Raw genomic sequence first — 20,744 nt, 5'->3', positions numbered from 1 at the left:
GCTTATGCATGACTCAGCGTCAAAATTTCTATAATTAACTTGAAAGAACTACGTTAAAATGTTAGCGCAACTCGCATCTCGGGCAACTTGAGCGCTCTGAGCGATCCCGTTGTGGACTCAGTTTGTGACAGGTTCCGGTGACTGTATGCTCTGTCGCACCGATGAGCCAATCCGGGAGTAGGACGGTGCGGTCGGGAAACTGCCATTCCAGGGCCAAAAATCACCGTATCCCGGAGCTCAAGTCCTGCTTCCACCAAAAAGATGCAGGCTGTAGACTGCCAACTTTCACTCCTGACTTCACTCCCAACATACTACGGGAGAGGATTTCTTGCTGACAATTCGACACGCCGCCTTGTAATCAAATATTGATTGCTGAATATAGGATGGATAATAGCGGCCAAAGGCCACTTTCAGTTCCTGGCTTTGGTGGGAGATCCCTCTATGAGGAACTCGGCGCCGACGATCGCTTTGCTGACGCCGTAAGCGGATTGGAACAAAGGCCTGCCCTAACTGCACCTGAGATGGCCATGTTGCAACTCATGAGCGACTTGACTGACAAGCGTGACTGGAATATCGACGTATTCAACGATGATATTGTTGCAAAGTGGCGCGAAGAGACATTCAAGGCCCAAGAGGACGCTGAGGTCCGGGTGGCGCTTCGAATGCGATTGATTAGCGGAAGGGCATGGGGTTGGTGTATCATGGAGCTTCGTGACAAAGCGTCCATGTTTGAGGAAGACAAACTCATTCGCCTTTTCGACGCCGGGTCCGCAGTGTGTAAATCAGATGCGCTCGTTTCTGATTGTCTACGTCTTGCGCTAAAGGATGGCATTGCGCCGATGCTTAAGAAGTCGTATTCGGATCAAGATCAAATGCTTGTCGACCCTTCGTTGTTCCCTTTAGTATTCGGAAAGACGTCAGTGTTGATGGAGGGCCGAGTAGGCCTACGAGATGGCTTTAAGTTGATTGGAAGCGGAAGGCCCGCTCCAAAGCAGCTAGATGAGCGAATGGATACCTCTGGTGTTGAGCTGAGAATAAAAGAAGGCGATGCTGTAGTATTTTGTACTAATGAGCTTGATGAACTCAAACGGTTCTACTGGTCTTCTAATTTCCAGCTGCTGCCATGCGAGGTTGAATTCGACAAGTCGGGCACGGATGCCCACATCACTTCATACATCAATAATCTGCATCCTCTGCGGCACAAGTCTATGTATGACAGTATTGAGAAGCTTATTTCACTAGCAATCAAGCCGTGGAATGAGTGCCTTGTTAGAGGGGAGAAAGGTCGTTGGCCAATACGGATTAGGACATATGGTCTTACATGGGAACCAGAATATCCTCAGTCATCAATAATAGATGGGTTATACCAAGGCTGCGAGACTAACGCCTATAAAGAGGCGATGAAAGAGGCTGAACAGTTCCTCAAACTTCCAAACCGCGGCTCAAATCAACCAACAGACCTTCCGGAAGGTTGGGATAAGCATTTCCATACAGAATGGCACGTCAATGCTAAATGGAAAAATGCATACAAACTACATCATCCAGAGCCTGACATGTCGTTTTCATATAATGATTGGTAGGATGGTCGAAATGGGGCGGCGATTAAAGGGAAGTGGGGTGGTTACGAGACAGAAAGCGTCATTATACGACCAGACCCAGATCACGAGTTTTACTCTGTCAAATTAGAAGATACGTTTCGTGATCAAGGCTTACAAGTTATCGTCAAGATTGGTAGCATTGAACCGTCATATACTAATGGCTGGCATATGGATACCTTGAATGAGCATATCGTAGCCACGGCCATGTACTTCTTCGACGTTGAGAACACAACTGAAACCCGAATCTCCTTTCGTCAACGAACATATGCAGGAGAGGAGGATTATAACTACAATAGAGGTAATGGGGCACTCCAACCAAGTGAGTTTGAAGTTGATGTTGTCGATATCGAGGCAATGCTTGGCTTTAAACCCACCCATAGTTGTTCCATACCGCCCATGCAGGAAGTTGGGTCTATATCCGCACCACAAGGACGTCTCATTACATGGCCCAATACTCTGCAACACCGCATTGAGCCAGTTACAATAATTAATGCGACCATCCCAGGGCACCGCCGATTCGTAATGTTATCGTTGGTTGATCCACATTACCGCGTGTGTTCGACAAGAAACGTGCCTCCACAGGGGCATGTCTGGTGGTCGGAGGAAGTTCACGGCATACTTATCTCACATGGAATTCCACTAGAGGTAGCCGAATTGATTACGGACATGGCAGACAGTTGGCCAGTTGGTATCGATGAGGCAAGGCGAGATCAAGAGCACCTCATGAGAGAGCGAAAGTGGGCAGAGGAGGCATTTACTGAGAGTTTGGGTTGGGTGATATTTGGCGAACAATACTAGTCAATTTTGCGTTGCTAAACGATATTACCATGGCCCTAAAGCCCTGTTCGACCCCTTTCCATCGTACCTCGCCGTATGTGACAAGGCGATTCTATCCTTTGTCGCAGTTTCCACTCTCGTTACGCAAGTCAGAGAAAGCCCGTCGAAGTAAAGTTTCCACAGCTTTGGCATCAACTTCACATCCTATAGGCTGTGGCTACTCATGATCCGCCAATGTACTTGTCTACAGATCATGATTTAATTAAACTTATGGGTCTGTTGCATCTCCATAACTGGCTGAAGGCTGTTAGTTTTGGGAGTTTTGTTTTTGTGCCTTGTTATGTACAGTACAATGCTATCTCCTCTGGTAGTGGTCTCTCGTTAAACACCTCGCATGAGCCGCCGACCTCAGGGCGAACAGGCGCTTGCCTTTGCCTTTGCCTTTCCCTCTATCAATCCTCGCTTCTCAGATGCTGTCATAGCTAAGTTATTTGTCGATGCATTTTGAAAGTCCTTTAACAAAACGTTTGGAGTACATCAGAGAACACCAAATGCGGATGAGAACCGCACTTAGATAATATGGCGGGAAAATCATCGGCTGAGGGGCTATCGGACAATCAGTGGATCCAGGTTAGGCGCAGGTTTGGTATGGAACTTTAAAATAGCATTTTCAGCTGCTCAGACAAGATACGTGAAGGCTCTAAATGCACCAGATTATGCCTCCTTCCGAAGAGCCGAGAGCCCGGCCCGGGGAACTCTGCAGTGGTTATTACGTGACAAAATGGTAAATACATGGCTATCAAAGATAAATCATCATTTCTCTGGGTCAGAGGCGCTCCTGGTCAAGGAAAAACTTTTCTTTTGAGGTTCATCCTGGACCACTTGTATGATCGGCTAGCGAAAACCCAGGAACAAGACAGCATCATCTACTTCTTCTTTTACGACTAAGACGAGCAATTTCGGACCATTGAGTCGTGCTTGCGGTCGCTAATCAAGCAATTGCCCATAACTACCGACGTTTCTAAACTGTCAAGTGCATTTTTTTGAGTGCGATCCTTCGGTAGAATTAGAAGAAGAGTTATAGGAGGTATTTGAAGAGATCATCCGAGCTCCCATTAAAAGGACTATATATTGCGTCCTCGACGCCCTAGATGAAAGCGAGGATGAAAAGACACGGCAGAGGTTGAGCCGTCGGATGAAGAGACTTCTCTACGACCGAAATAGCAGAGGAAAATTCTCTCCAACTATGAAACTGCTCATCACAAGCCGACCCATTGTGGACATCAACATTGAGCTTGGAGACACTTACATGGAGTTTAAGGCCAGACCTAAGGACCTCGGAATTGTTATCGAGGGTAGAGTCACAGAGCTTCGTCATTTTCCTGCAGATCTAAAGAATAACGTAGTTGAAGAATTGATAGATAGAGCGGGAGGAACATACTTGTGGGTCTCTATAGTCCTCAACGAAGATGATGGCCTATGCTGTCAAAAAGGAGGAGGAGCTGCCTCTAGCCTCACTGCCGCTAATCCTCCCAGCCGTCACTCCGGGGCTGTTGAGACGAACACAACGCGAATGTCTCGTAGCAAATGCATCGCCAAGAGATGACAGTATCATCAGGCTCATTACCGAATCGCACTTTTAAGCATGACCGCAAGTACTTCCACATATCAGGGCTAGACGGCTTATAAAATATAGTTTTAGCGTTTTTTTCACGGGCAACTTATGCATGACTCAGCGTTAAAAATTCTATGATTAACTTGAAAGAACTACGTTAAAATGTTGGCGCAACTCGCATCTCGGGCAGCTTGAGCGCTCTGAGTGATCCCGTTGTGGAGCGGGCGCGCATGTGAGAACCACTATCCTTGGGCAGCATTGACGAGTAACCCCCAGAATTACTCGCACTACCTTGCATCAATTTTCGCATACGGTTCTCAGGTAGGCTCGCGAGAGTCGGGGCCATATCGCTGGATTTCTGCCGCCTGTTCATCTTGTTAAACATCGATGGGAGAGCTGCCGATGCTGGGGTGTGAGACACAGGAGAGGAGGCGGACGACTGTGGCGCCGAAGAAGGAGGCGTGAGAGCAGGTGACATTGTCATGGGAAGATGGAAATCCATGTGGCTACTAGAAGAGACATGACTGCTGTGACTAGAGCCCCGCGTTAAGGAACCGGCATTTGATACCGAGCGCCCCCGGACGTTGAGCTTGCTCAATTGATGAGGATCGAAACCATCATGCTCGCGAGAAACTGATGGCGAACGACTTTGGTTTGGCGTCAGGCTGCGCATGGCTGCGGGGTGGCGGTCGTAAGATTGATGAGCTGAGTTGCCGTATGTGTTCATCAGCTGTTCAAGGCTTACTCCCGCCGGCGGAAGTTTGCTGAGTCGGCGGATGGCGCGCATGTTGTTGTTTACGAAAGATGACATGCGGTTCATGGCGTGGCTATTTTCATGAGACTCATTCGCCGAGACGCCGTTTGGATTTGTGCGTCCTCGAGCAATATGCTGCTCATTGAGTTCCATTGTTTTCCTCACTTGAATTGGCGCTTTGTTAATGCTGTGTTGGATCTGAGTAATAACGTGGTCGAACTCGACAGCCTCTTGGCCTCGGCGAGGCACGTAACTGGCCCCTGTATTGATCGCAACGTTTTGTGTCAGAACGAAGAACGAACCGTCGCGCACTTTGCGTTTCACCAAATTCCACCGAGTCCTTGCGGGGTTGTGCTCCATTTCTGGATGGTAGACGGAATGCTGGGCCAGCTTTGAATAGAATCCTTCCAATCTGATGGCCATGCGCTCGGTCAATTGTAGGAGGAATGTGGACAGCGCGGTGAGACGTTGAGTTTCCGATGATACCTCAAGATCCATGATAGTATCAAATGCATCCATACCACAGCATGCTTCCTCGCGAATCCCCTCCAAGAGCTCCAAGTTAAGTTGAATAGATGTTTTGACATATTCTATGATGCCTCTTTCATGGAAACGAGCCGCTTCACTGTCACAAGTGAATTTCCCGATTTGGGAAACCTCATTTGAGGTTATCATCGCATCCGGTGAGCTTTTCGCACGGCCAATGACGCCTAAAACATCTGGAAGTTGGCCAGAGCTTGCTCCACTGTTTGCGAGAGTGAAAGAAAGCTTAAGATAAAGCTCTTGGAGTTTGGCGCCAAATAGAGCCGAGAAACCATTTTGAAGCAACCTCGATTGGTGTTGATAGAAACTCCGCACACCACCCATGTTGAAGAGACTACCTTGAAACCAAATATTTGTCGAGTCCATAAATTCGCGAGTCTCAAATTGATCTCCCACAAGCGTCTCAACCGACGTCCTCAAATAATCAGACCAAAGATCGTAGAGCATGCTGATGTCCTCGCACTTACGGTAATTGGGCTTTGGCGTGAGATGCCCAATGAAGTATTTATTCAAGAGACTAGAGACCTCGGGGTTATTTGAATGAGCAAGGAGATCGAAAGATTTTGAGCAATCAACTCCTGCGTTCGATTGGATAATCATCGTCCCTCCAGGATGCATGGGACAAAAGTCTGTAACATCATACACACTCCCATGTACTGCAATATGGATGCGGCTGTTCGGGCGATGCCCTGTGTGCATTGCCAATTGGGAAGGGAGGATCGTCGGTATGTTGCATGGTAGTGGTTTCGGTGACATAAACACATCCAGCATGAAGCGGCGCTCTGCAAAGGCAGTATCAAGAATGACGCTGGTAGACTCCATGCTGGCTGTCCTGTGGTTGTAAATTGCCTTTCGAATTCCAGACATGACGGAGTCGAACACAGAAAGGGAGCCGCAGACGTATAGATAGCCTCCTAAGCCGCCTTGTTTCTTCGACATAACAAGGTCACAGACCGTAGATCCCTGCTCCACAATCAAAGAGTCGATATATCGTGGTGTTGTCTCTTTCTCTACCAAGTCCCGCAAATAGCTGTCGTAGTTGAGACCGCGAGAATCGCGCGAGAAAGCGGTGTAGACTTCCATAAAGCCAGCGTTGACGTATTCTCGGAGCTCATTCTCGTAGCAGAATTTTTCTCGCGATTGTACACCAAGAAATAAGAGATTCTTTCCAACGGAGCGCCCGGCACGGGATTGCCAAAAGCTTCTAAACGGCGCAATACCGCTACCGCCGGCAAAGAATGCACACGGAGCGGCATCATCAATCGGCAGTTGGAAAGAAAGAGGCCGCGAGATGCCAATAAGTATCTCCTCGTCGTCTGTGATGAATTCGTCTTGGCCGGAGACAGGCGGGTTTAAGAAGCCACTCCCGACTCCATATCGAACCACGGGCTCTGGTCCAGCGAGAGTAGGGCAGATATTGTACTCAGACCTCGACACAGTAAGCTCGACGGTACTAGGCAACAATTCGTCGGGGTAGTTCGAGATACTGTATGTTCTTGGGACCTCAAGTGCAACTATCTCGGGGAGCCACGAGAGATTTCCCGAGATGTCAAATGCTTGATCCCAAATTTTGGAAGGAGTATCAGTGACAGCTGCCTGGAGAAGGTCGCCCAGAGAAGCTCGCACGGGCCACTCGGTTGTTGCAAGGATCTGAAGAACGGTGTTCGACGATGCTCGGAGCAATGTATGAAGTTTCATGACGAGATCTTTGGTGAGGGGTGCGAGGTGACCCCGGCGTAGGATATCCTTTACGGTAAGTCGTGGTGTTGGCGTCCTTGATACTGAACCAAGGTGATCTGCAAATCTATTCCATTGATTATCAAGAGAAACGGGGCTTTCAAGCATAACGTCAAGGCCGAGAGCAGCTGCAACCTTTGCGCACTCCAGCCAGCTGTTGAGAGGCATTATTGCGAGGCGATCGCCAGGCTGAAACGTGATACCAGTATCCTGAATGTCAATAATGACCCTAGCAATCGACCTCTCCGGGTCGGAGTCCACTAGAGATCGGCTCAGGACAGTTGACTTATATCGGCACTCGGCAAATGAGCCACGCATCTCGTGAGGTTCTAGATGAAGGTTACCACGATGCGGCTCGAGGCGTTCCTTCATTGCGTCGGAGAAAGCCTTGTGTGTCTCTTCATGTGGTTTAGCATTAACCTCGGCAGATCCGGAGTTCCCATTTGTCTCTGCTCTTCCTGTCTTTCCAGCAATCTCAAGAAGGCCAAATACTTTGTAGCGATGCGTTCCCATAAATCCGCGTTCGCCGGTATAAGCTTCAACAATGCCGTCAAAAGCGCCAATGAGTCTGGGGTCGCCTGATTGGTTGACGAAATCGGGAATACTGTAATGATACTCGACAGCGGCGATGAAAGCTCTCCAGTTTGATGGCAACCACGCCCGAAGGTGGAGTCCCTCTTCCCCGAGAAAGCTTTCGTACTTTGTACGGCCGAGGAAGGCGTCCATCAGCAGGTATGGTGGAAATTGCAGACCGGAAGTTGCTGGACAGCGCTTAGAGAGCGGAGCCGAAAATTTCGCCCAGCGGACCCATTCTGGGGGCGAGACGAAGTTGGCCCCAGAGCTCGGGTTCAGAGATATGGAGTGAAAGGCATTGGGCATTCGCTCCAGGATTTCTTTTAATCGAATGAGCGCGCGAAGCAGGCCGGCCTTATTCTTGCTCATGACGAATTCCTGGCAGCTTGCAATTGCGTCTACTCCGTGTTGAAAGGACGCTGGAAATTATTAGACCAGGTAATAGATGGAGGCTCTGAGAACTTACCTGATGTGTCGGCGCATCCCTTGAGAAATGCAATCTCAGACCGTATACCAAACATTGGCCATCTCAAGTCCGTGTTGTCGAATCGTCCGATATAGGGGTGGGTGGAGGTTGGGTCGCGGACCTTAATGTTATATGACGCCTGGTCATAGAATGTAAGATGTGGGATTGATCGACCCATCCGCCTCGAGATTTGGACGTAGGCGAGGCCAATGCATTTGGGGATTCCCTTCACTTCATCACCCAAGTCATCGCTCATCTCCACGTTGGGTGTAGGTGACCTTGTGCTGACATTGACACCCTCGGTGCCATTGTGCGTTTCCTCGTACCTGTAAATGGAGCACAGCATACCAAGAGTAACCAATGCTGCCCAAAGTGCCTTATCCGGAATAACATCTGCTGTTCCCTCAACGAGAGGAAGTGCCGCGATAGATTGTCGGACCCGGCCTCTTGCCACACAGCCTGGCATACGCTCGCACATATCGGACCAAACTCGGCCAGGCGATCTTGCCAACGCACTCGGTGCCTCATCTGCATCTGGCGGACAGAAGCCATGCTCCCTGCTTAGATAACCATCTCTCCAACCAGTCCGGGGCCCAACCTCTTCTGCCCTTAGGAGAACTTGCCGAGCCGGGGCGCCGAGTGCTACGGCGAGCAGATCTTGGTCGTTCACATTTAGGGTGTCCAGACTTTTGGTGCCTTGGGCGTTTTGCAAATCTTTAATGGCCGGCATTGAAGGGACATCGGAGTATAGCAACTCATTGATTGCTTTACGTTCTCTGTAATAAATGAGCAAGAGTCATAAACAATTTGGATAAAAGCGAACCTTTGTCGTAAGAAATCGGTGACATCAGCGTCCGAAGGGATCTGAGAAGAGTTAATTAAATTGATTTCGAGAGAGGAGGATTAATATGGACGTACACCAAAGGTAGAATGAATATCTTCTGGACGGCTGAAGCTAGCAAAGTTGCAGCCCCGTGCGCGACCATTCTCTCCAGCTCCGTTGCCCATAGGACATACTGATCCAACCGAAGCCGACACAGGACATGATCTTTCCGACATTTTCACGAACGGTCCTTATCCTGGAAGCCTAGATTTGCATATAACATATAATGCTCGATTGCAGCAATGGGCCACCAGGGCTACTGCTGAAAAATTCCTTGAGGCGGCTTGTAATATAATAGAGAGGAAAGGAATAAAATAAATGGAAGAATATAAAAAAAAAGCTGACGGTCAACGCCAAGTCAAGAAATAATAAACATCAGAAGAAAAAAGTTGGGCTAGAATCCGATGTTCAGAGCTGTCAACCGTACTTATATTTCACTATGTGGAGAGGCATATTAAGATGAAGGAAAACAGTTACCAGCCATCTGAATCGGCGGCAGGTTAAATGTGTCTCCACTTTGGACTGGGGATGAGATGGTATGATAGCCGCCAAAGGGCGTTTCTAACAGGCTGGAAGCTTGTCGCACGCTGCTTGGACCTGTATCATGCAGCTATGGACCTGTCTCATACTGATGGGGCTCTAGGCGGGCATGAACTGTGCTTTTGAAGAGGATCGCCATCGCCTCACTTGACGCCAGAGAGGGTAACCAGTTGTGGCAACAATAGCCTATGAAGGTTGAGCGTGGCCACGGTGAGGATTTGCCAAGGGCGCAGGAGTAGATGAGTGGGCAATAACAGTGACGCGCGGCACGTCCCAGACAGCGACCTGGAACTTTGAGCAATGTCTGGATCTTCTTGGAAGTTCTTGGCTGTCACGTTGTGAAACGGGGCCTAACCAACTCTAAAAGCACGAGATTCGTTCTAGGCCAACACTCTCCAGTCGCGCAAGCCAATATCATGCGACTTTATGGACTACCTTGCACAGTAGTACTGTACCTACTATTATTGCCGCAATCTTGGGACTGAAGCACTCCACTCTCGCGTGGTGTTGCACATGTCGTCCAAACGTCGAAATATGATGGAACGTGCCAAGAAGAGACGACGAAGCAAAACATAGGGGAAGTGCGGTTCGTTGGCCGTCTGCCGTAGAAATGCCGGAGCTGGAGTAAATCCGTCATCTCCTCATATTACTTCACATACCTTGATACACTTCTAATCCCAACTTAAATTCTCCACATCCTCTGATTCCTGTACGCTCATTTTATCGGTTCTATATAGAGTGTTGTGTATGGCTCTCTTGTTTATAAAAGTAAGACTTTCAATTGGCCATTTGTACTCTTCCCTCGATTGGTGGATCTTACAACGCAAGCATTAATTTACTTCATTAATTTAACCGAATAGCTCCCTCCCCTTCCCCACTGTAACAAGGAAAATCCATCTATCACAGAAGTATAAACTGAACTAGGGATTAATAAGACTCCGGTTCTAAGAAACAATAAACTTCTCCTCTAGTCTGCTGATCGCGCCAGCGGAACACCCAATCTAACAGCAGTAACCTGGGGTAATGCCTCCGCCGCATGAGCGGATGCAATGAGCACGCCAAATAAACAATATAGTTAAATTCAATTTTTTCTTGGCCCATTTCCCCGCCATAATATGCCGGGGCCTTAATTAAATCATGGGAACATACATAAAGATGGAGTATCCGTCGACAGAGAAGGAGAAAACGTTGGAAATCTACAGCTTAAAGTTTAGCCCAGCAGTTTCATCCGACCAGTAAAATAAATCAAGATGAAGATCTTTGCTCCATTTCTCGTTGCTGCTCTCGCGACTCAGTCATGGGCTGTTCCAACGCTGTACCTTGCAGGAGATTCGACGATGGCCAGTGGCGGCGGTGGTAGCGGCACCCAGGGTTTGTTTACCAGTCTCCCTTTCATGGCTGTTGAGAATAGCTGGCTAACGAAACTGCGATGATAGGATTCGGAGAATATCTGAAGAATAGCTTTTCCGGTATCACCATTGTGAACAAAGCCATTGGTGGCCGATCTGCAAGATCATACTGGAACGAGGGGAGATTCCAAGCCATTGCAGACCTTGTTAAGGCCGGCGACTACGTTCTCATGTGTGTAGTTGTCTAGAACCCTATAATAGATGTTTTGTTTTGCTAATAATGTTTTCTGCAGCGAATTTGGACACAATGATGGTGGCTCCCTGAGCACAACCGACAATGGTCGCACCGACTGCTTTGGAGGTGGTTCTGAGGTCTGCATCTCCCCAACAACTGGGGAGAAAGTCTACACTTACGTGTTCTATCTGCTACAAGCTGGGTAAGCAAATATCTGTCGGCTAAGTCAAAGTTCATATTGCTAACTCACGAACTCATAGTAAACTTATGACCGCCAAGGGTGCCCACGTTGTCATCGCCTCCCCAACGCCTAACAACCTTTGGGAGACTGGAACCTGGAGCTACACTGCTCCTCGATTTACCGGTTACGGAAGGAGTGTGGTAACCAGCCTGGGAAGCCTGGCTGCCTTCGTCGACCACGGTCTGTACGTTGCAAACGAGTATAAGGCACTTGGCGCAACCAAGGTTAACGCATTTTACCCCGTTGACCACACGCACACCAGCCCAGCGGGTGCCGAGTCTGTTGCAGGGCAATTCGTTAAGGGCTTGAAGTGTGGAGGAAGCGCCTTGAGTGCATACGTTACTGCGAGCATCTCCGGGTCCTGCTACTAAGATAGCTAATTTAGCATATTTGAGTAGTTTGTCAGCACTGCCAAGTTACAAATCAAGCAATATAGGCTTTCTGACATATTTCTTGATGAAAGCCTAACTTTATATTCTGAGTCACCGAGTTATATCATGAAAAATAAATTTATAAATAATAATCCCATTCTAATTTCCCAATCCACTTTGTAACTCCAATAAAAATCACTAATAATAATAATACAAATCTAATCTATGAAAATACCACAAAGAAAAAATCTCAAGCATCGACCTCAATCTTAATCCCGGCATTGCGAAGCCTCTCGACGAAAGGCATCCCCAAAGTAGCAGGAGTCAAAATTCCACCACCAATATCATGGGCATACGTCTTCTCTCCCAGAATAGACAAAGCTGCCTCCACCCCCATAAGTGCGCTGCAGTAGTATAGAGATCCCTCATATACGTACCGCGCACTTACCTGCTCCCCCTTCGATTTCAGCGAGGCGCCAATGGCGACGAACTCCTGGCGCTCCGCAGTCGCCGCGATAGCAAGGTCCGGGCCGGTTCCTGACGCTGGGATGAGGTATTTTGCTGCGAGCCATTGCAAAGGAGGAAAGGAGACAATGAGCATGACTAGTCGTAGGATTAAATGCGCGACTATGCCGGCGAAGGGGCCTGTTGTGGGGAGGTACTCGTGGAAGTTGAAGTCTGGGCCGTAGATTTTGGGCATGAGGCTGGAGCTGCGGTGGGCAATCGATTCGTTGCAGATAGCGAGGAAAGAGGTAGTCACATCGCCAAAGCCTGGAATCGATCTGTAGCCGAAGATGCGAGAGAGGAGAGGGGTGCGGTTTGGCTTCCGGCGCGTAGAAGTGGCGGATAGGCTCCATGGGTTTCCGACGAGAATCCATCCGATACCGTAGGACTGGATGAGACTCAGCACAGTATTTAAAGAACCTCCGCTCATTCCCTGAATACTTCAATTTTATTAGTTACCAAAACAATTGAATGGGGGTGAAGAATGCGTACTCGAGCTTGGCTGTGCTGTTGACCTCGCCCGTGCCGATACCCCCATAGCGATCATGAATAGTCTTAGCAACTAGAAACGAGACGACATCCGAAGGACAGAGCGCGATGGTTGGGATAATCTTTTAAAATCACGTTAGCAACCCGTCCGTCGTCAGAATCTAGTTCGAATTTTATACAATTGCCCCATTTTCAGTTGCAGTTTTGTGGTACTTCGAGATCATCTCTTCAACCCACGGAGTTTCCAATGAGCTGGTGGAAATATTAGCTTAAAGCAAACTATTTGCCTGAGATATCTGGGGGCTTCGACTCACAAACCAACGTAATGCGTGCCCATCGTCGCACATGCTTCCACGACCGGGGTCGAATAGAGATGATAGGGGCCAATGCCGTTTATGACCAGAGTGCTTCTTGCTGCCATCTCGTTAAGGCTTGGCTGTTCCATTGTTACAACAATGATGCCTGGGAAGTTATAATTCAGCATAGGAAGAGTTATTCTTGGGGTGATCAGGCGTACCTGGTTGAATGCGATCAGGATTGATAGCCTTTAGCTTCTCGGCCAAATCCTCTAGCTTCCCACGACTTCTGCCAGCAATGGCCCATCTCAAGTCAGTGCGAGAGTTCTTCGTAATGTATTCGGCGCCGATTGAGGCAGTATAACCGCTGGCTCCCAACACCACGATATCGTATTCTCTTGTTGTGGAAGACATGGTTGAGGAGAGTTTGAGGAATGATCAGAACAAGGAATGACAGAGACAAGAAGTGATTTAAAGTAAGACAACGGAGGCAGACTGATTGTGAGAGGATGGATATGTGAGAACGAATACAACGGCTTGACACTTATCTTTATATAACTTACTCGTGGAGTTTCTGGAGGAGAATTTGTTCATTATTTCATACGACGTGCTTTCTAACAAACAAATTCGTAAGCTGTAGTGACGATTATCTCGTAGAGTACCAGTATTGACGGATTGTTTGGTTGTTCGGTGATTGGACCTACCAATAGTGTTCCCCGTCGGCAGCAACCTTATCCCCATCTGTGCCGGAGTTCCGGTTTAGTGGTGATCTGCTAGCTGCCCTGTGAATGGCTGACACATTCGTTACGCAAACCGGTCCATTCCTAATTAGGACAAGTGTGATGACTGTGGTGATGACTACTTGGACTACTCTTATTATTTCTATTTTCGATCGGAGCTGTCAGGTCCATGCATGAAGAGGAGCTTTAGCTTCGGCGATAAAGTAGTTTCGGTGATAAAGAAATGTTTATAAATGCCATTGCCCCTCGCGGGGTAATGAGGCATCAATCATCTTTCACACCTCTCGACTAATACAGCTTGATTATTCAGAAAAGACTATATAATTTAGACATTCAACCGACACAATGGCAGGAGATCTTATAGTGGTGAGTCTCATGCCCTCTTATTTTTCTTGGTCGCTTTGTTGACACAATTGCGTTAAAGATTACCGGTGTCTCTGGATACATCGGGTTCAAGACGATGTATATGGCCCTTGCCCAAGGCTACCAAGTCCGCGCCATTGTCCGCAGAGAAGAGCAGATAGAGAAGCTTAAAAACCATCCCAAAGTCACGAATGCCGAAAACTTGAGCTTTGTCGTGGTGCCAGACTTGGTTGCAAAGGATGCATTCGCTGGGGTTTTCGATGGCGCGAAAGCAATAGTGCATTTGGCTTCGCCGCTTGCGAAAGAGGTATGATTATATGGTTACCACAATCATGTCGGAAATCTTAGACTAACGGGAATCTGTAGACGGATGACTACGAGCGAGATATTGTCAAACCAGCGCGAGATCTCCTCATGGCTGTCCTGGAGGCAGCAATCCACATCACCACTCTGAGAAGGATAGTCGTCACATCATCTGCCGTCTCTCTCATCCCCATGGAATGGCTCGGAACTTCAGACACCGAGACAGTCTTCACAGGTGAGCCTCCACTGACCTCAATTACCCAATGGATACCATACTAATCACACTAAACCACAGAAAGGGACATTAACTCCAACCCAACAAGACCCTTCCACAGCGCAATGGAAGCGTACTGGGCCTCAAAAGCCTTTGCGCGCTTGTCAACTAATAAGTTCATCGAGGAGAGGAAACCACATTTCGACATCGTCGGACTCCTCCCATCTGTGGTCCTCGGACCAGAGGACCTCGCCACAGGCAACTCTACCCTCCTTGTCGGTACCCGGGCAATGCTCGTACCAGTCCTGCAAGGAGCAAAGCTAGATATGCCACTCGTTGGCACGCCAGTGCATGTTGACGACGTGGCCAGGGCGCACGTGGATGCCATCAAGCCCAGTGTGCCAGGGAATGCGGATTATGTCCTGTCGTCTGATGGAGAGGAGGGGATTGAGTGGGACTCCATGACTGATATTGCGAGGAAGTACTTTCCGGATGAAGTAGAGAGCGGGCTTTTGAAGTTGGGGGGCTCGATGCCAACTAGAAAGTGGAGGTTGAATGTGTCAACTACGGAGAAGGCATTTGGGTGGAAGTGTGTCCCATTTGAGAAGACTATGCGCGATCTCATTGGGCAGTATGTTGAATTTCTGAAGAAGGAACAGAATTAGATAGAGGTAGACCGAGGTTGGAGTCATGGGACTATAATTAATGAACCAGACGCCAACTGAATATAAAACATACATAGTAATTGGAGTGGAGGACTCATAACAGCATTCATCCGATGTTGCTGCTGCGTATACCCTGCATGGGTCGAGCCCAAATCGGATCCTCCCCTTCAAAAATATTAGACTCATACATAGCTCTCCTCATTTGCTTCGTCCATACCAAAATAATATATGTAGTTGCCGTGGTCACGCCATTCTAGCCTTCTCTTAACCTTCAGCCGCTATTCATCCTCTTGCTTCTCAGTATTATCTGTACTTTCTTTCGCCCTTAGGTAAATTTAGCAATCTTGCTTCTTCGTATCTTCTGTGTCGTCTTCCATTTCTAGGATAATTTATTGCTCTTCGAATCTTGCGGCTGACATGATAGAGTGTGTTGTACCTGGATATCAATCCGCGCCTGAATAGCCCTTTTACACTTTACGCACCATACAATAGGAACGTTATACTGCATCCAGCACGGGTCCAGTTCGTTCAAATGTTGACGCACGCATTCTTCACAACGCTGTATACATACGGTAGGCTCGATGGACCCCTTGAACAAGCCCAACGTGCCAGGTATAAATTTGGTAACAGGACGAAGTCTTTTGCATTCGACGCAGGCCAAATACCAGTCAGGCATAAACTCTTCTTCGATTTGCAGAAGCCTTTCGATTGACATCGGAGGGATTAAGGAGTAGAAGTAGCGGTTGGTTAGGCGAAGAGTGTACAGGTCCAGGAAATCAAGGCCAGCGAGGATTGCGTTTTGAATTTCGCCGGGGAGAGCGAGAAGTGGGAAGGTGGGACCGGATGACGAGTCAAGCGAGGCCATCTCCTAGATGTGATAGCCGTGAGACCGTATCGTGCAATAAGTAAATATATGTTATTCTCTGCAGGAAATTTATCCTTGGGTAGTTTAATACCGAGTAGTGTATATTATGTTTGACCACAGTTGGGAGCTGATCAAACATGGCGCGTGTAGATGTACCACCCACGTGATAATCGAGCCATTTGTATATGGTTCGTTCCTCGTCTACTTCTTCATTAACTATTCTACAATATCATCATTTAAGGTATAAACTATGGAACAAGGCTTCCTTCATAAACAAGACCTATACCAATCCCTGGACAACTTGTGTATCTGTCCTCCGTACAATCCCTCCCTCGCGCCTTCCCTCATTCTCCTCAATATCATGCCGGTCCTCGACCCACCCGTGATCCTGCTCTGGCTTCACCAACCCATCCTCCATCATGATGTAGACTGAGTTCTTTGACAGGTCGCTGGGTACGAGGTGCTCCGCTCCTCTATTCGAAGAAGAATTAATATAGTCGTGGTGATCCGGCGGATAGGGAGAGCTCCGCGAGTGCCAACGGTAGGCAGGAAAGAGTCCACGGATCGTGGGGAGACAGGAACAAATAAGGCCAACTGAGGGCTCTATATGTGTCCATAGGGTGGCCCGGTAGACAGTATCTGGAGTTTATGACGGTTAGCTAGTGGAATATTGAGGGTATCTCCCCAGCGGCAATAACTTACGGGTTGGGTCTGCCGGGTCAATATAGAACAAAACAACAATGCGGTAAATGCTCGCGAAGCAAACGCTATGCCAATAATCAGTTTCTTCCTTCATCTCATCGGTCTTGGAAAATACTCACAATCCCCCAAGAGCGAATATTCCGGTCAGCGCCAACTTATCCTGCCATGCCCTCTTCAGGTTAAAGATAATCGGCAGCGGTAGCGCCAGGATGACAAAATCCATAACTACATTGAAGCCCTGATTAACAATGAAGAAAACATTTCCGTTGATGCAATGCGCCTCGATGCTCTTATCCCAGTAACCCCGAAGCGGCCGACACTGTAAAGCGCAGATGAGGAATATGCCAGCGCCCCAAATACCGATGATCCAGATGAAAGTGCAGGAGATCACGTTGAAGCGATGGGAAGTAAAGAAGATGCGGCGATAGAAGCTGATGAATGAGATTTTGAGGATGGGGACCAGAGCAAAGTACGTGAATTGGTTGGCGATGAAGATCTGAGCCGGTTAGTGCACTGCTATAAGCCTTGTAGGAAACGGAGACGTACCTTGCCAAAAGTTAATAGTGTTTCGGGAGAGAGATATTTTATATGAGTGCCATTTCCGCCAATGGCAACCCCTTTTTCAACAAAGAATTAGCTTCAGTGTTCCGCAATTGGAAGGAATGCACACCCACAAAGAATTAATTGTATTAGCATGCCATATAATAGAAACAGAGCCGTAAAGCACAGATAGTCGTCCGCCTCAATCCTGACGCGAAGCTTGTACCTGGCGAATAGGCGCAAGATAGCAGAAATGGTGGCGAGACCGACCAGCACCGAGACAATAATGATCATCTTCCATTCCCTCTCGCTGATCGCCATGGTGGTGGCAACTGGAGAGAACTCTCAAACAGCTAGAGGATTGATGGCTGAAAGGTGGCGCCAGGGCTCTGGAGAGAACCGGCAGTAAGGATTGTCATATATGCGTGCAGCGGCAGCGAGGAATGGTGGAGGCGGGCGGATTTGCTGTAGATGGGGAGAGCTGGATTACTCGCCCATGGGTCGGGAGGATCATCGAGTATCGACGTGCAGCCGATACGATGGGGCACGGCATTGTTTGACGTGGGACGCAAGGGAGTTGGTTTGTTGTAGACACGACATCTCAGCCCTCGTTTGGCATTTCCAGTATAAGCCGATGCTTGATGTGGTTGGCTGCAGCATGTCAGCGCCGCCCAACAAAGTATGGTCATACCGATTCTGGAGTCGCACACGGCGGTAAGGCTTTCCGGGGTTTTCCTGCATTTTGATTGCGTCTTCTTGCATATCGATGTATTTTTTTGTGTATAAAGTAAGCAGGGTAACCCGACAAATGCAAGGTAGCGTGAAGTGATTGACGATATTCTCATCGGTGTGAGTGCACGAGGATCATCCTTTGTATTCCCTTTCTATGTCTCCGGGTCGAATATGAACTTACGACACCCGACCAAGTCAAAGGCCATCAATTATACAAACCTTGGCAGCGCAATAAATATATGGGTGTATATGTTCTATGGCAAGATGGAGTCGCTCCTACTTGAAGACCCTAATATATATCGCTGCACACCATCACTCTTGATTTTAATCTTCCAGGTACAGAAACCGTGCAGACCATAGAGAGCGCCAGGCTGAATAAGTCTGATATCCTCGTGCAACACATATTAATCACTAACGGTACAGTAAAAGCCGAGGAAAGTAGAAATTGAGCGTCTCCCTCTTCCAAATTGTAGTTACTAAAATGTTAAAACTGTGGCGGCCTTGAACAACAAGGGGGGGAACGCGTAAGTGAGAAGGACTAACATGTTTACAACCCCCAACACCACCACTCACAACCCCCTTCTTCTAAAACTTTAAACTTTCAATTCCGTTCCTCTTTTACACTTCAATTCAAAACTCCACCTTTCAGCTTCACCTTTTTGCAGTTTGCTTCTCGCATTCTGCATCTCGCATTCCACATCTCTCGTTCTCCTGCCTACATCTTGTCCCCCTCCAGCTTCCTGTCGATCCCACAACCTCAGCCGTATTCGTTCATCAAGTACGACAATCATGTCTGTACCCCCGTCAGCTGCGACTTCTGGGTCTGAGGGTATTTTCCTCAAGTCATCCACGGTCACCCCTACTTTGACCCCCACCGTCACCCCGTCGGGCATGGCCGCTGCTGCCCCCAAGACGACGATGACTAGGGAGAACGACGTTCCTGTTATCCTCATCCCGCAACCAAGTGATGATGCCGCCGACCCATTGGTAAGTCCTAGATCGATCTGTCATTTGAAACACACTACGGACCAGCGGATGTGAATTCTAACCTTCGATCTACAGAACTGGAGCATCACCAAGAAGCTCATCATCTTCGCATGCATCTGCTTCGCCGGCTTTGCCGGCCAGATGTCACCCAACTCTAACCAACTGACTTTCGTCCTGCAAATCCCCAACTATGTTGGCAGGACTCAGGCCGATATGCTCAACACCGTCGCAGCCGCTCTCGCTGGCTGGATGCTGGGCCCCTTCATCCTGGTCCCCTTGGCTGCCCTTGTCGGTCGCAGCTCTGTAATCTTCTGGAGTTTGATTGGGACCTTGGCTTGCCAGATCTGGGCTGCTAAGATGACCGGTCCCAATGATTTCATCCCATTCGCTATCTCCCGTGCTTTCTGCGGCGTATTTGGCGTCATCCCCGCTATCCTCGGCACCGGCTACATCATGGACATGTTCTTCCTTCACCAGCGCGGAAAGGCTTTTGCGATCTTTGAGGTGCTCATCATTTTCGCTGTCGTAGGTGGAGGTACCCTCGGTGGCTTCATTGCTCAGTATGGACCATGGAGCGGCGTGTTCTGGTGGACTGTCGGACCTGTCAGTGCTGCTGCCATCCTTGTCTTTGTCTTCGTTGAGGATACCACTTTCACTCGTGGTCCGAATGCCGTTCAGCGCCCTCCACTTCCAAAGGCTTGGTTCGCCAACCGCGTTGCAACCTTCTTCCCTGGTGTCAAGACTCAGGCCGGTACCCTTGATAAGCGCGCAGCTGTCTTTGTAAGATCCCCTCTCAATACACTACAATTCCCAAAACAATCAAGCTAACAATCCCCCCCCAAAGCGCCGCTTCATTGTCCCCCTCCAAATCACAATAACTCCAATCACCATCCTCATCGGAACCTTTGTCTTCGTCGCCCTCGGCCTCCCAATTATGCAAGCCTCCACCCTCGCAATATACATGATGGCCCCTGTCTCTGCCGGCGGTTACGGCTTCTCAGCACTCCAACTGGCATTCTTCACCATGACCGCGTGGGCTGGCATCATCACCGCCCAGCTCTACGGTTACTTGTCCAATGACCGCATCCCCCTCGCCGTCGCTCGCCGCGTCGGCGGAATCTGGCGCCCGGAATACCGCCTAGCCAACACGATCATTCCCGGTTTCCTGCTCCCGATCGGCCTTGCCATCTATGGCGTGGGATTGCAGTTTCACCTCCATTACATGGTTTTGGCGCTCGCGAGTTTTTTGATCTGGTTCGCGGCTCTGTTGGCGCTGCCGGTTTGCTACAATTACATCGTTGAGTGCTTCGTGCAGACTCCTGTCGAGGCTTCCGTGGCGCTGAACTCGTACCGTATTGCGTTTGGGCTGATGTCAGTGTTTATCATCATGAAGTGGCAGGGCGCTGTTGGGGTGGGATGGATGTGGGGTATGGGTGCTATCTTTGTGCTGTTGGTGGATGGACTGATGATGATTGTCCTGTTCAAGGGACACGAGGTCAGGAAGTACACGAACCGTATTAGCACCACGATTGCTGCCACGGAGGATGGACAGAAGATCATTGAGCAGCCACGTATCATTCGTATGGCGGATGTGGAGAGAGATCTCCACGCTGTTAGGATGCGAAGCTGCTGATTTGTTGTTTCAGTGGTCCCGGATAGGGT

General features: G+C 48.7%; 8 protein-coding genes across 8 annotated transcripts; 5 read left to right on the top strand and 3 right to left on the bottom strand.

The window, feature by feature from the left end:
• Window positions 1-383: 383 nt before the first annotated feature.
• On the top strand, window positions 384-1,580 carry VE01_07276 (uncharacterized protein; the record flags this gene model as incomplete). The annotated part of the gene is made up of 1 exon (XM_018276711.1): window positions 384-1,580. One exon carries the CDS (start codon window positions 384-386, stop codon window positions 1,578-1,580), a length of 1,197 nt encoding a protein of 398 aa, XP_018128253.1.
• Window positions 1,581-3,621: 2,041 nt separating this feature from the next.
• Window positions 3,622-4,018, top strand: VE01_07275 (uncharacterized protein; the record flags this gene model as incomplete). Its single annotated transcript, XM_018276710.1, has 2 exons — window positions 3,622-3,777; window positions 3,833-4,018. 2 exons carry the CDS (start codon window positions 3,622-3,624, stop codon window positions 4,016-4,018), a joined length of 342 nt encoding a protein of 113 aa, XP_018128272.1.
• On the bottom strand, window positions 3,654-9,857 carry VE01_07274 (uncharacterized protein). Its single transcript, XM_018276709.2, has 4 exons — window positions 8,982-9,857; window positions 8,887-8,927; window positions 8,064-8,839; window positions 3,654-8,016 (listed from the first exon to the last, which is right to left on the bottom strand). The coding sequence occupies exons 1-4, from the start codon at window positions 9,120-9,122 to the stop codon at window positions 4,148-4,150; spliced, it is 4,827 nt and encodes a 1,608-aa protein (XP_018128273.1). The 5' UTR covers window positions 9,123-9,857; the 3' UTR covers window positions 3,654-4,147.
• An 879-nt stretch (window positions 9,858-10,736) lies between these two features.
• Window positions 10,737-11,682, top strand: VE01_07273 (uncharacterized protein; the record flags this gene model as incomplete). The annotated part of the gene is made up of 4 exons (XM_018276708.1): window positions 10,737-10,857; window positions 10,923-11,067; window positions 11,129-11,272; window positions 11,331-11,682. 4 exons carry the CDS (start codon window positions 10,737-10,739, stop codon window positions 11,680-11,682), a joined length of 762 nt encoding a protein of 253 aa, XP_018128268.1.
• A 235-nt stretch (window positions 11,683-11,917) lies between these two features.
• Window positions 11,918-13,636, bottom strand: VE01_07272 (uncharacterized protein). Its single transcript, XM_018276707.2, has 6 exons — window positions 13,535-13,636; window positions 13,193-13,466; window positions 12,990-13,137; window positions 12,855-12,927; window positions 12,679-12,797; window positions 11,918-12,626 (listed from the first exon to the last, which is right to left on the bottom strand). The coding sequence occupies exons 2-6, from the start codon at window positions 13,383-13,385 to the stop codon at window positions 11,933-11,935; spliced, it is 1,227 nt and encodes a 408-aa protein (XP_018128269.1). The 5' UTR covers window positions 13,386-13,466; window positions 13,535-13,636; the 3' UTR covers window positions 11,918-11,932.
• Window positions 13,637-13,871: 235 nt separating this feature from the next.
• Window positions 13,872-15,448, top strand: VE01_07271 (uncharacterized protein). The gene is made up of 4 exons (XM_018276706.2): window positions 13,872-14,077; window positions 14,136-14,381; window positions 14,441-14,612; window positions 14,673-15,448. Exons 1-4 carry the CDS (start codon window positions 14,057-14,059, stop codon window positions 15,254-15,256), a joined length of 1,023 nt encoding a protein of 340 aa, XP_018128270.1. The 5' UTR covers window positions 13,872-14,056; the 3' UTR covers window positions 15,257-15,448.
• A 953-nt stretch (window positions 15,449-16,401) lies between these two features.
• Window positions 16,402-17,684, bottom strand: VE01_07270 (uncharacterized protein; the record flags this gene model as incomplete). Its single annotated transcript, XM_018276705.1, has 5 exons — window positions 16,402-16,760; window positions 16,824-16,888; window positions 16,943-17,319; window positions 17,370-17,440; window positions 17,498-17,684. The coding sequence occupies 5 exons, from the start codon at window positions 17,682-17,684 to the stop codon at window positions 16,402-16,404; spliced, it is 1,059 nt and encodes a 352-aa protein (XP_018128252.1).
• A 1,200-nt stretch (window positions 17,685-18,884) lies between these two features.
• VE01_07269 (uncharacterized protein) lies at window positions 18,885-20,715 on the top strand (the record flags this gene model as incomplete). Its single annotated transcript, XM_018276704.1, has 3 exons — window positions 18,885-19,082; window positions 19,158-19,862; window positions 19,927-20,715. 3 exons carry the CDS (start codon window positions 18,885-18,887, stop codon window positions 20,713-20,715), a joined length of 1,692 nt encoding a protein of 563 aa, XP_018128205.1.
• Between the last annotated feature and the right edge of the window lie 29 nt (window positions 20,716-20,744).

This window comes from Pseudogymnoascus verrucosus (genome assembly GCF_001662655.1).
Source record: "Pseudogymnoascus verrucosus strain UAMH 10579 unplaced genomic scaffold scaffold_38, whole genome shotgun sequence".
Lineage (NCBI taxonomy): Eukaryota > Fungi > Ascomycota > Leotiomycetes > Thelebolales > Thelebolaceae > Pseudogymnoascus > Pseudogymnoascus verrucosus.
This window is presented reverse-complemented; position numbering and strand designations above follow the sequence as displayed.

Bases quoted from the DNA above. Each gene is read 5' to 3' on its own strand.
- VE01_07271 (XM_018276706.2), top strand. From the start codon at position 14,057: ATGGCAGGAGATCTTATAGTG. The intron at 14,382-14,440 runs GTATGATTATAT...GGGAATCTGTAG, and splicing joins CTTCGCCGCTTGCGAAAGAG to ACGGATGACTACGAGCGAGA. The intron at 14,613-14,672 runs GTGAGCCTCCAC...ACTAAACCACAG, and splicing joins CACCGAGACAGTCTTCACAG to AAAGGGACATTAACTCCAAC.
- VE01_07272 (XM_018276707.2), bottom strand. From the start codon at position 13,385: ATGTCTTCCACAACAAGAGAATACGATATCGTGGTGTTGGGAGCCAGC. The intron at 12,928-12,989 runs GTGAGTCGAAGC...TATTTCCACCAG, and splicing joins GGCACGCATTACGTTGGTTT to CTCATTGGAAACTCCGTGGG. The intron at 12,798-12,854 runs GTATAAAATTCG...TGATTTTAAAAG, and splicing joins CAACTGAAAATGGGGCAATT to ATTATCCCAACCATCGCGCT.
- VE01_07274 (XM_018276709.2), bottom strand. From the start codon at position 9,122: ATGTCGGAAAGATCATGTCCTGTGTCGGCTTCGGTTGGATCAGTATGT. The intron at 8,928-8,981 runs GTACGTCCATAT...AACTCTTCTCAG, and splicing joins ATATTCATTCTACCTTTGGT to ATCCCTTCGGACGCTGATGT. The intron at 8,017-8,063 runs GTAAGTTCTCAG...AATAATTTCCAG, and splicing joins GGGATGCGCCGACACATCAG to CGTCCTTTCAACACGGAGTA.